Source organism: Oncorhynchus keta, chromosome 18, assembly GCF_023373465.1.
Source record: "Oncorhynchus keta strain PuntledgeMale-10-30-2019 chromosome 18, Oket_V2, whole genome shotgun sequence".
NCBI classification, from domain to species: Eukaryota; Metazoa; Chordata; class Actinopteri; order Salmoniformes; family Salmonidae; genus Oncorhynchus; species Oncorhynchus keta.
In genome coordinates, this window is record NC_068438.1 from 325,775 (window position 1) to 338,693 (window position 12,919).

Here is a 12,919-nt window from a genome sequence, read left to right on the forward strand (position 1 = left end):
TGTGTGTGTGTGTGTGTGTGTGTGTGTCTGTACATATGAATGCATGAGTGGGTGTCTCCATATTCGTGTGTGTGTGTGGCTCTCCATCTGGCGCTCCCACCCAGCTCCTCTCTTCCTCAGGCCAGTGCTGTGCCATCACTTATCTGTCCTCCCCCACATCCTATTTATAAACGCACAGCTTACCTCAGAGACTTCAAGAAAGAAGCAATGCATCTATAATTAAACTGAAGCTCTCTCTCTATTTTTCTCCCTCGCACACCATCTCAATCCATTCATATCTTGTTTTCCCATCATCATCCTGTCTTCTCTTTATACGATATCTCTTTGTATGTATTTACATTTGTTTTTAGTCTATCTAGGCTACGTCTCTCTCTGTCCTGTATAGAACTGTATCCTTACACATCCTTATGAAGATCTCTCTGGAGCTCATTCAACCATTTTGTGCCTTTCTCACCCCTGTATTTTCACCTGTTTCTCTTTCATTTTGTATATCCTTTTTCTTTGTATTCCCCTCTCTTTCTCTGTTTGTAACTATTGTTGTGTAATAGCTGACAGTGGGCTCTTCCCTGAGCTTCAGTGTTTCTGTAGAGATATCATGCATGGTGGTGTAATAGTGATACCATGCATTTGGAAAATATTCAGACCCCATGACCACATTTTGTGGTCAATCTACACACAATACCCCATAATGATAAAGGAAAAACTATTTTTTTTGCAAATTTTCTCATAAGTGAAGTTTCAACATAATTACTTTTTCCATTGTTCCTCAAGTGTTTTGTGTGATATACAATTTTCTAGCTCGGAGTCTACTTTTGTCCCATATAAAAAACACAATTTCAAAGTTTGCTACATAAGACCCCATCGAGCCGGTCGTTCACGTATAGACAAGTGTGTACCTTTTCAAATCATGTCCAATCAATTGAATTTACCACAGGTGGACTGATCAATGGAAACAGGATGCACCTGAGCTCAATTTCGAGTCTCATAGCAAAGGGTGTGAATACTTATGCGAATAAGGCTTTAATGTAACACAATGTGGAAAAAGTCAAGGGGTCTGAATACTTTCCGATTGCAGTGTTTATATATACTACTGTATCTCTAAGCTCTCTATTCTTTGTCCATTAGACACCAGGGATATCCCCCTGAAGCTAGGACAGCAGAGTCCCTGCCCATCTTCTGAAAGCACCTGAAACGTACACTACCGTTCAAAAGTTTGGGGTCACTTAGAAATGTCCTTGTTTTTGAAAGAAAAGATCATTTGTTTGTCCATTAAAATAACATCAGATTGATCAGAAATACAGTGTAGACCTTGTTAATGTGGTAGATTACTATGGTAGCTGGAAACAGTAAAAAAAAAAATGGAATATCTACATAGGGGTTTAATAAATGCATTCTACAGAAGATAATAATAATAATGCTGTGCTGATAAACATTTGCAATACATGTTTAACTTATCAGCAACTATCACTCCTGTGTTCCAATGGCACGTTGTGTCAGCTAATCCAAGTTTATAATTTGAAAAGGCTAATTGATCATTAGAAAACCCTTTTGCAATTATGTTATCACAGCTAAAAACTGTTGTCCTGATTTAAAGAAGTAATACAACTGGGCTTCTTTAGACTAGTTGAGTATCTGGAGCATGAGCATTTGTGGGTTCGATTACAGGCTCAAAATGGCCAGAAACAAAGACCTTTCATCTAAAACTCATCAGTCTGTTCTTGTTCTGAGAAATTAAGGCTATTCCATGTGAAAAATTGCCAAGAAACTGAAGACCTGATACACTGCTGTGTACTACTCCCTTCACAGAACAGCGCAAACTGTCTCTAACCAGAATAGAAAGAGTGGGAGGCCCCGGTGCACAACCGAGTAAGAGGACAAGTACATTAGTGTCTAGTTTGAGAAACAGACGCCTCACAAGTCCTCAACTCAATAGTACCAGCAAAACACCAGTCTCATCGTCAACAGTGAAGAGGTGACTCCGGGATGCTGGCTTTCTCGGCAGAGTTCCTCTGTCCAGTGTCTGTGTACTTTTGCCCATCTTAATATTTTATTTTTATTGGCCAGTCTGAGATATGGCTTTTTGTTTGCAACTCTGCCTAAAAGGCCAGCATCCCGGAGTAGCCTCTTCACTGTTGACGTTGAGACTAGAGGTCGACCGATTAATCGGAATGGCCGATTTAATAAGGGCCGATTTCTTCATAACAATCGGAAATCGGTATTTTTGGATGCCGATTATGCCAATTTAAATTACAACTTTATTTAACGAGGCAAGTCAGTTAAGAACACATTCTTATTTTCAATGAAGGCCTAGGAACGGTGGGTTAACTACCTTGTTCAGGGGCAGAACAGATTTTTACCTTGTCAGCTCAGGGATTCAATCCAACGCTCTAACCACTTGCCTCACGAGGAGCTTGCCTGTTACGCGATTGTGTTAAGAAGCCAAGGTAAGTTGCTAGTTAGCATTAAACTTATTATATAAAAAAAACAATCACATTCAGAATCACTAGTTATAACTACACATGGTTGATGATATTACTAGTTTATCTAGCGTGTCCTGCGTTGCATATAATCGATGCGGTGCGCATTCGCGAAAAAGGACTTGTTGCTCCAACGTGAACCTAACCATAAACATCAATGCCTTTCTTAAAATCAATACACAGAAGTATATATTTTTAAGCCTGCATATTTAGCTAAAAGAAAGGTTAGCAGGCCATATTAACCAGAGTCAGGGTATATGCAACAGTTTGGGCCGCTCATTGCAAACTAATTTGCCAGAATGTTACTTAATTTGGACATAACATTGAAGGTTGTGGAATGTAACAGCAATATTTAGACTTAGGGATGCCATCCGTTAGATAAAATACGGAACTGTTCCGTAATTTCACTGAAATAATAAACATTTTGTTTTCGAAATTATAGTTTCCGGATTCGACCATATTATTGACCTAAGGCTTGTATTTCTGTGTGATTATGTTATGATTAGTCTATGATTTGATAGAGCAGTCTGACTGAGCGATGGTAGGCACCAGCAGGCTCGTAAGCATTCATTCAAACAGCACTTTCGTGCGTTTTGCCAGCAGCTCTTTGCAATGCTTCAAGCATTGCGCTGTTTATGACTTCAAGCCTATCAACTCCCGAGATTAGGCTGGTGTAACCGATGTGAAATGGCTAGCTAATTAGCAGTGTGCGTGCTAATAGCGTTTCAAACGTCACTCGCTCTGAGACTTGGAGTAGTTGTTCCCCTTGCTCTGCATGGGTAACGCTGCTTCGAGGGTGGCTGTTGTCGATGTGTTCCTGGTTCGAGCCCAGGTAGCGGCAAGGAGAGGGATGGAAGCTATACTGTTACACTGGCAATACTAAAGTGCCTATAAGAACATCCAATAGTCAAAGGTATATGAAATACAAATGGTATGGAGAGAAATAGTCCTATAATTGCTATAATAACTACAACCTAAAACTTCTTACCTGGGAATATTGAAGTCTCATGTTAAAAGGAACCACCAGCTTTCATATGTTCTCATGTTCTGAGCAAGGAACTTAAACGTTATAGCTTTCTTACATGGCACATATTGCACTTTTACTTTCTTCTCCAACACTTTGTTTTTGCATTACTTAAACCACATTGAACATGTTTCATTATTTATTTGAGGCTAAATTGATTTAATTGATGTATTATATTAAGTTAAAATAAGTGTTCATTCAGTATTGTTGTAATTGTCATTATTACAAAAAAAAAAAAAAAAAAAAATTGTCCGATTTAATCGGTATCGGCATTTTTTGGTCCTTCAATAATCGGCATCGGCGTTGAAAAATCATAAACGGTCGACCTCTAGTTGAGACTAGTGTTTTTTAGCTACTTTATTGAGGAAATGTGTACTTACTATGCCTGTGATATGTGGTTGTCCCACCTAAGATAAATGCACTAACTGTAAGTCGCTCTGGATAAGAGCAGACTAAAATGTAATATCGTCTGCCTGTCATCAATACTATAGCTCAGCCTGCTCCTAGATCTGCACGGGCTCTTCTGACAGTCATGGTCAAAATCTGAAAAAAAATGATACATGTTCTTGTATGTCTGCTTAAGAATAAATGTAATGGATCTTTAAACAACTGTGTTGACTGGTTTGAAATCAAATATACACTTGGTTTGAAATGTGGAACGTATAAGAATAACTGTGTGCTGGAGTTTATTTTTTCAAGACAACCGTCTTTTCTGTCACTTGCTTCAAATGTCGCAAGACTTTTGTCATTTGCCACAAATGTCCTTAGGTGATGAGTCTCCCTCTCTCTCTTCAATTATATTCAAAGGGCTTTACATATGATTACATTGCCAAAGCAAATGGAATATACAATAAACCAAAGGGGAAAAAACAAGGGAAATAAGAAATCAGTGAACATTACACTCAGTGTTAAGTTTGAAAAAGATTGTATACATTACAAATGTTATATTATTGGCTATGTACAGTGTTGTAACAATGTGCAAATAGGGAAAATAAATCAACAGAAATATGTTTTTATTTACAATGGTGTTTGTGCTCCACGGGTTGCCCTTTTCTCATGGCAATGGGCCACAAATTTCACCTTTAAGATATTGGAGTTTATCAATGTTTTGATTTGTTTTCAAATGATTTGTGTGATCTGTGGGAAATATTTGTGTGTATTGTGGTCATACATTTGGCAGGAGGTTAGGAAGTGTAGCTCAGTTTCCACCTCATTTTATGGGCAGTGGGCTTGTGGTGGCCTACATTACATTTACATTTAAGTCATTTAGCAGACGCTCTTATCCAGAGCGACTTACAAATTGGTGCATTCACCTTATGACATCCAGTGGAACAGCCACTTTACAATAGTGCATCTAAGTCTTTTAAGGGGTGGGGGGTGAGAAGGATCACTTTATCCTATCCTAGGTATTCCTTAAAGAGGTGGGGTTTTAGGTGTCTCCGGAAGGTGGTGATTGACTCCGCTGTCCTGGCGTCGTGAGGGAGTTTGTTCCACCATTGGGGGGCCAGAGCAGCGAACAGTTTTGACTGGGCTGAGCGGGAACTGTACTTCCTCAGTGGTAGGGAGGCGAGCAGGCCAGAGGTGGATGAACGCAGTGCCCTTGTTTGGGTGTAGGGCCTGATCAGAGCCTGGAGGTACTGAGGTGCCGTTCCCCTCACAGCTCCGTAGGCAAGCACCATGGTCTTGTAGCGGATGCGAGCTTCAACTGGAAGCCAGTGGAGAGAGCGGAGGAGCGGGGTGACGTGAGAGAACTTGGGAAGGTTCTATGCTCACTGTACATAGTCACAGATTTCTTAATTTGGGGTCAGTCACAGTTGACAAGCTCTCTCTATCTCTCTCTCTCTCTCCGTACTGTGCTGATCCTGATATTCTTTCACATTGTCCTCTCCAGCATTCTCCAGGAACTATGGTGGATGTCTAATTATGGGGACAAAGATTCAAGTCATGTAACTTACACTGATGGGAGGAATGCTTTTGATCTGTTTTGTGTGATTAACAGAGATTGTGTGATTAACAGAGAATAATTACTCTCTCTCTCTCCCCTCAGCGCTGATATTGCTTTTCTACCTGGTCTTCTATGGCTTCCTGGCGGGGATGTTCACGCTCACCATGTGGGTCATGCTGCAGACACTAGACGACAACATTCCTACATACCGCGACCGAGTGGCCAGTCCAGGTGACTTATTACGCTGCAGCGAAACAGACACTCAACCTAAACAGAACAGTGCTCAAATTGAAATTCACCTATTCTCTCTCACTCACTCACTCACTCACTCACTCACTCACTCACAATATGAATATGTCATTATCTCTCAAATATGTCATTATCTCTCATGGACAGCGCTGTTTATTTTCTTGCGGCGTCTGGACCACTGTTGAAGCATAGCCGAGGCTCCTGCAGAATGGGAGCCTGCTAGCCTGCTCACTCACTAACGCCAGAGCTTGCTCTGCTAGCGCCTGGCCTGGCTTGCACAATGTCTCAGACTCTGCTGCCATGTCCCACTGAAGGCCTTACTGGCGTGACAGAGGAGCTGGCTGCCACTGCCAAAATATGCAAGCACTCAGGGAATAAACAGATCAGTCAAACACTGACTGACCGATATTGTAATTTTAGAAATGGAAAAACTACCGGCCGAGTCTCAAAAACCTGTTAATTAATACTGTGTTAGTGTTACAAAAAAAAATAGAAGAGTTAGAAATGTAATCCTGTGAATTATGGAGTAGAGGTGTGTGTATGTGTCTGTTGGAGTGAGAGAGAGTCTGTCTCCCAGGCTCTGCATGCATCCTCCCGCTGGTCCACCAGTACAGCACCCATCTGTTCTGTCCCCACAGCCTCTCTCCATTGCCCTGACAGAGAGGCCATCATAAAAACGAACTCCCCTCCTCTAGGCCTATGTGCTAATACTGTATATAATAATAATAATAATAATATATGCCATTTAGCAGACACTTTTCTCCAGAGAGACTTAGTCATGCAGGAATTGAACCCACGATATTGGCATTGCAAGCACCATGCTCTACCAATTTAGCCATACTGCACATTTATGTCTTCTGCCATCCACAGTCAGCCTTGTTGAATATCTTTTGACTCTTTCTGCTCTTGTAAAATGTGCTGTGTGCCTAAGGCGGTGTAGAGTTGCCGCTAAGATGCAAACCTTCTGACTAGCTGCTTTTTGGGGTTTGGCAAAAAATGTGTGGAATGCAGGTACAGTATAGCAAGCTTCTCTCTCTCTTACACACACGCACACACTCCTCGTGACAATTTATTCCACCCAGTCTCCTGTCACCTTCTCTCACTCTGTGTCCTCTCCCATTGTCCCCTCTTTTGTCGTCTATCACACCACACACTTTCTAATGCTGTCCTGGGTGTTGACGCCTTGAGGTCAAAACTAAGACATACTCATCTGAATCAGCTACGAGTGAAATTCCATCACAAATTCCTGATAATAAGGCTTCCTCAGCCTTGCCGTTTTCAGTTGGCTTGCCTGAGTCCCAAATAGCACCCTATTTCCTACATAGTGCATTACTTTTGACAAAGGCTTATAGGGCTCTGGTCATAAGCAGTGCACTATATAGGGAATAGGGTGCCATTTGGGACACAACCTCTGTTTTGACCATCGGTCACAGCTGACCCTCTTTGCCAGCAGGGTTTCATCTGACGAGTGTTAATAACATTGGCTGTTGTGAAAACTTGTCTTAGGTATTAAAGTATATATATTTTTAATCAACTCACTCCGCAACCCATTTGAACAATAGATACAGTATTACAATATATGGCCGTCAGGCAGCATAAGCAATACATGTGGCTTATTGTAGTATAAGATTTTGATAACAATAACAGTATTATTGGTGTGATTGCCTGGATTTAAACTTGGGTCATCTGCATAACACCAGAAATGAGTTAGTCTGCTGAGCTAAATCCCAGGCCTTCAGGTGTAACACAAATCTTCAGGTCACAGCTAGGGCTGTGGCTGTTCCTAAAATTTTGTCAGCCGGTGATTGTCAAGCAAATAACTGCCAGTCTCACGGTAATTGACCACACATTTTTAATAAATAAATCCATGTAATAAAGCCTACACCATCACAATAAATGCATTATTTATTTTAGACAGACTACATTTTCTTTAGACCTATTTTAGAAGAACAGAAAATACCATATTCTGAGTTGTCCTTATGTTAGGCCCTGATCTGGCTGTGCAATATGGCTGTGGGCTACACTAGTTAATTTAGCAGACAAGATTTGCTTAGAATTCCATGGCATTATTTTATAGTATGAAGAATACAATTGAACATGAATAAAATATAAAGGATATTTTCTCCAAACTATTTGAGGGAGTGTGCACATGTGGCTATTCTGTGTTGAGCAGTTAACAAAGAAACAGGTCCTCCTTATTTTTGCAACTTTAGTTGTGATACAAATGTTGGGCTATATGTTTCGATTTTTAAGACATTTTAAGGCTGCATGATGTGACCCTAATGATGATTTGAAAAAAGTTGCATGAAAGGCATGAGCTCTGCTTTGTTTTTTTTTGCGCAGGCTCCACAAACTTCATCAGTCTCTCATTCACAATTTGACAAGCACTTGATAATGCCCTGAATTTCCCGGCAGCATCCCTTTTGTGTCACCTTAATGCCCCCTACAAAAATCCATGCCTTTAGCCATTGTGCCCTTGAGCTGAATATAATTTCCTTCTCCCAGCTGCATGCTCCGAAGCGCTCACTCACATGGCTCTCTCAGATAGCTAAATTCTTATTAGCCAATGCCCGTCACGTGATCACAGGCTACAAGGGAAGACAGACACCGGGAAGACAGACACCAGGGAGGCAACTGCACGCATCCTTATCCAATTCCGCGGCGCATATTGAAAGAACTGTCCACATATACTTTTCGTCAGCCAACATGATGAGTAGGCTTAATGACACCAAAAACACTAGCTTATGTCAATGTACTATCCCCCATAGTACAAAAGTTGAACTATTCAAGTCTGTGCGAGAAATAAATATTCCAAACATAGTCTGACAGTTGTGGGATGTGATAGATCCCAAAATTCTATCAATTAGCGGGAAAACACCATTCTCAAAAGTGACCACAAATGTGATTATGCATGTAATGATTTCATTATAAAATATATGCCAGTTAGGCTTTACACCCATTGTAAAGTGGCATAATGCTTCATTTTAAGAGGATATTTGGCCACTTAGTTGTGATTACAAACCTTATCAAAACATATGGGCTAGGCTAAATGTGTTTTGAAAAAGTTGCAAAAAAAGGCATACTCTGTTTCTTGCCTTACTGCACAAAAGCTGGGCATCATTCACAAGAGAGAGGGTAATATTTTTCACTCTGTTTTTTCACGCCTATAGAAATGTTGCGGACATGAGCTCTCCTGAAGTATTTGATTCGACTTTTGATTCGATTTGCATTTATGTCAGTGCTGAGTACCAGGCAGTTAGCAAGTTTGGTAGGCTAACTAATGACCATCAGCAGAATCAGAGCTTGAAGAAGCCTAATTACTGTGACTGTTTTATTTTGTTATTATTTTTATTTCACCTTTATTTAACCAGGTAGGCAAGTTGAGAACAAGTTCTCATTTACAATTGCGACCTGGCCAAGATAAAGCAAAGCAGTTCGACACATACAACAACAGAGTTACACATGGAGTAAAACAAACATACAGTCAATAATACTAAGCAGTCACGTGGAATTTGACTGCTGTCATTGACTCGTGACCACCGGTGTGGCGGTAATATGGTCACTGTAACAGCCCTAGTCTCAGGCAAGGATTCTCGTCACGTGAGCGAGGTTGCCTGGACCATAAGTAGGTGCAGATGTAGCGTGGTTCGTCTCTTTTGCGCTGCCACAACTGTCTGCTAGTTTTAATGCACATGAAGAGACATTATGTTAACCATTGCCACAGGCACTGGAGGTCTGCTAGTTGAATTATTTTTTTATTTGCCCTGCACACGAAGAGACAACACACATTATGTTAACCCTTGGCGCAGTCCTAGCTCTCAGGCACCTGCGCAAGCACATGAACACTCACTCAAAAACTGTCCCAAGTTACAATAGATACCCTAGTTAGCGAGCTTTGTGAAACTTGTTAACATAAATCTTTATATTATCGACATTGTAACAAACTTATGGTAGCATAACAGTACATTGGGTAACATTACCACGGTTTTATATTGAACAATTTTGGAGCCAAGGACAACATACCTTGCTATCCGAAGGTCAGGCAAAAGAGAACATTAAGGGGGTACGGAAATACAGATAACCCGTGATGGGCCAAACCAAAATATACAAAACTTTTACGATCACATGTATGTACTACAATCACATGTATGTACAATATTGATATGAAAAGTGTTTGTACACCAAAGAATAACATTAGCTATGCAGCTCTAATTAAATTTTTAAAAACACACTGAATTATTATTATTATTATTATTATCAAATTATTAACATCCCCTCTTGACCTGGCCTATTTGAATTGGTCCTTGTGTGCAACTTGGTGCATAATCTAGGGGAACATCACACTGCTACACAGACAGTTGACGTGACATGTTTCCCCCTACCTGTCCTCAGGTTTGGTGATCAGGCCCCGGTCCTTGGACATCGTCTTCAACCGCACCGACCCTAAGCAGTACGGCCAGTATGTCCAGCATCTGGAAAACTTCCTTCAGCGTGAGTGATAGATCCACTCTTTCAGTCCCATTTAGTTTTCTAAAGAATGTGTACATCTGACATCTATGCACAAATGCAGTTTTATTGGTTAAGGAAATTAGTTTAAGTAGTTGCAGTTAATTACACTTTTGTATACAGTACATTACTAGGTGAATACTGTCTGTACCAGGTAAATAAGCAGGCTGTCAAATACAGTGGAACTTGAGTCTGTGCCCTATTTTGGGACCCCTCAGAATACAACGACACCGTGCAGGAGAAGAACGAGCTGTGTATGGTGGGAGAGTACTATGAGCAGGATGATCAGGAGGAGAAGAAGGTGTGTCAGTTCAAGCGCAATCTGCTCCGGCAGTGCTCCGGCCTGTCTGACACCACCTTTGGCTACGCTGAGGGCAAACCCTGCGTCCTAGTCAAGATGAACAGGGTGAGTGCCCCGATTGGGGATCGTTGGTCGGACTCTTCTCAAAATGAAATGGACAGCGTTAGCCCACTGAGCTAAAGCCTAAAGACTGGAGCTTAAAGCCTAAGCCATTAGCTCTGGGAGCTATCACAAGTCATCAGGTCTCAGGCAAGGTCACTCATCACACAAGCGTGGTTCACTGAATTACCTCCCCTACACGAGTACCTTCTTATCTTCGATCCATTGCCTTTGAACTACAGCTTTCAGTGTTTCCTCTCTCTGTCTTCATACAGAAGTAGAGTTTGTTCAAATTCATATTGAAAAATGATTATTCTGTCCTTTCCACTGCACTTGTTTCTTAATCACTATTTGGAATATCCTCTGTGCCGACAGAGCATTCTGTGTCAGCATCTCTGTTTGCAGGGATAGAGGTCAGAGTGCATTGATTGGCCTGTGTTGCCTGATTGGTATTCAATCTAACTTAATGAATCCTATCAGGGGAAATTAAGAAGATTCTTAGGCATCTCTGAGGCAGCTATGTTTATGAAAGTACAAGTCCTTGGCCTTTCAGTAAGCAGGCAGCACACGTGCCTGATTTACAGACTGGTCCTTATACGGCCAGCTCAAACCAAATCATTTCCTTGCGTCACTAACTGAGCTACTTCTCAACATCTTTTAACTCAAATCAGTGCTTCCATTTTTGAGACCATTCTGAAATCTGGTGTGTCTTGATCATTTTTACATGTAAATAAGCTTGAGGAAATGTGTAAGAATCACCAGAACAAAATGTTGAACTCACTAAAGGTTGCTATAATAGTCTTTATGATATTCTTCTCACTCCTGTAGATCATTGGACTGAAACCGCGCGGGGACCCCTACATTAACTGCACAGCTAAGGTAAAGCAAACAAACCTTTTTTCTTTTGGGTATAACAATGAATCGTGTGTGTGTGTCTGTGTCGTGTGTGTCTGTGTCTGTGTCGTGTGTGTGTGTATACTCCAGGTTGTGTTTTTGTGTGCTAGGACTTTGAGACTGGTTTTGTACTCCCTAACGTGTCTTTTGTTTTGTATTTGTATGTGTGCTTTATGTAGGAATGCACATGTGTGTTTCTGTCTGTGTTTTCACACAAGTGTCAATATTTGATTTCTCTCCACGCTGCCTGTAGGGCCAGCAGTACACTGGTGGGTATGAAATCGGGTCCTAGACCCCTATGTTTCCCCATGGTCCTAGCCCTAGCCTTTCTCCATTACCTTTCTGCGCTGCTTCTGTCCACCTCCGTGATGTGGCACTTTGTCCTCTGCTGCTTTAAACAGCATTTATGGCGTTCATGTTTTAGAGCTTTCTAATCTAACCCCTATAACTAATCACCCCAAAGACAATATAGACAGAGGAATAGTCCATATTAAAGTGTTGATATTTTTGGTAATTATTGTCACTGACTGTATATAACTGCAGTTGGTGTATGTATCTGTTATGGTAATGCATTGGAACCTGAAAAGGTTCCTTCCCGTTGATTTTAGAACTCTGCTCCGCTGCCCATGGCTCCCACTAATGGTGTTTCCATGGTTTTCTTCTGGCTCTGACATTCTAACAATGTCTCTCTCGAGCGCGCACGCTCTGGGTTCCATCCCTCCCTCACCGAGACTGTCAACTCTGACCTTTGTGACCTGTTTGCAAATGTTTGAAGGTCTACAAAGAAACACTGGCTCTTTTAACTCCCCTCCATCTGTCCTCCTCTCTTTCTCTCTGAATTCATTTGAATTTCTCCTCTCCACCATAAACCATTCTGATAACCATAGAGAACCATCTGGTGGCAGATTGTGTGTGCGTGTGTGTACTGGTATGTGTGAGTGGGTGGTAACTATATTGTGTGTGCGTGCGTGTGCATGCGTGGTAACTACATTGTGTCCTGTGACAGTATGTGGTGGTTTACACCTGTCGTGTGTAAAGCTACAGTATGTGTGTGTTTGTAGACTCCAGGATTGTTTTATGTGATTGTGTACAGTTAGTCAGATTGTTGTCCTAAGAGTCAGTGGAGGCAGCTTCGTACGTTCCCAGTGCATTAATATGTATAGTTCTGTGATCTCACACCTCTTCCTCACCCCCTCCTTCCTCTTCTTCCACCTCTTCCTCCTCATCCCCTTCCACCCACAGAGAGAAAGCCCCCTGCAGATGCAGTACTTCCCATCCGAGGGGCGTTTCGATAAGATGTACTTCCCTTATTACGGGAAGAATTTGCATGTAAGTACATTACGCTACATATTTATATTGTGAAGGAAACTGTTAATGAGATTGAATGCAGAATAATTTAATTGTAATTTCAAGTAGTAAACTAT

At 41.3% G+C, this 12,919-nt stretch overlaps 1 protein-coding gene across 1 annotated transcript in view; it reads left to right on the top strand.

Moving 5' to 3' along the window:
* Nucleotides 1-12,919, top strand: part of LOC118397008 (sodium/potassium-transporting ATPase subunit beta-3-like) — a 40,915-nt gene that overhangs the window by 26,848 nt on the left and 1,148 nt on the right. The window contains exons 2-6 of the mRNA XM_035791387.2: nt 5,549-5,677; nt 10,088-10,186; nt 10,420-10,607; nt 11,430-11,480; nt 12,738-12,824. Of these exons, the coding sequence (XP_035647280.1) occupies nt 5,549-5,677; nt 10,088-10,186; nt 10,420-10,607; nt 11,430-11,480; nt 12,738-12,824 (554 nt within the window). The remainder of the gene's footprint in view (nt 1-5,548; nt 5,678-10,087; nt 10,187-10,419; nt 10,608-11,429; nt 11,481-12,737; nt 12,825-12,919) is intronic.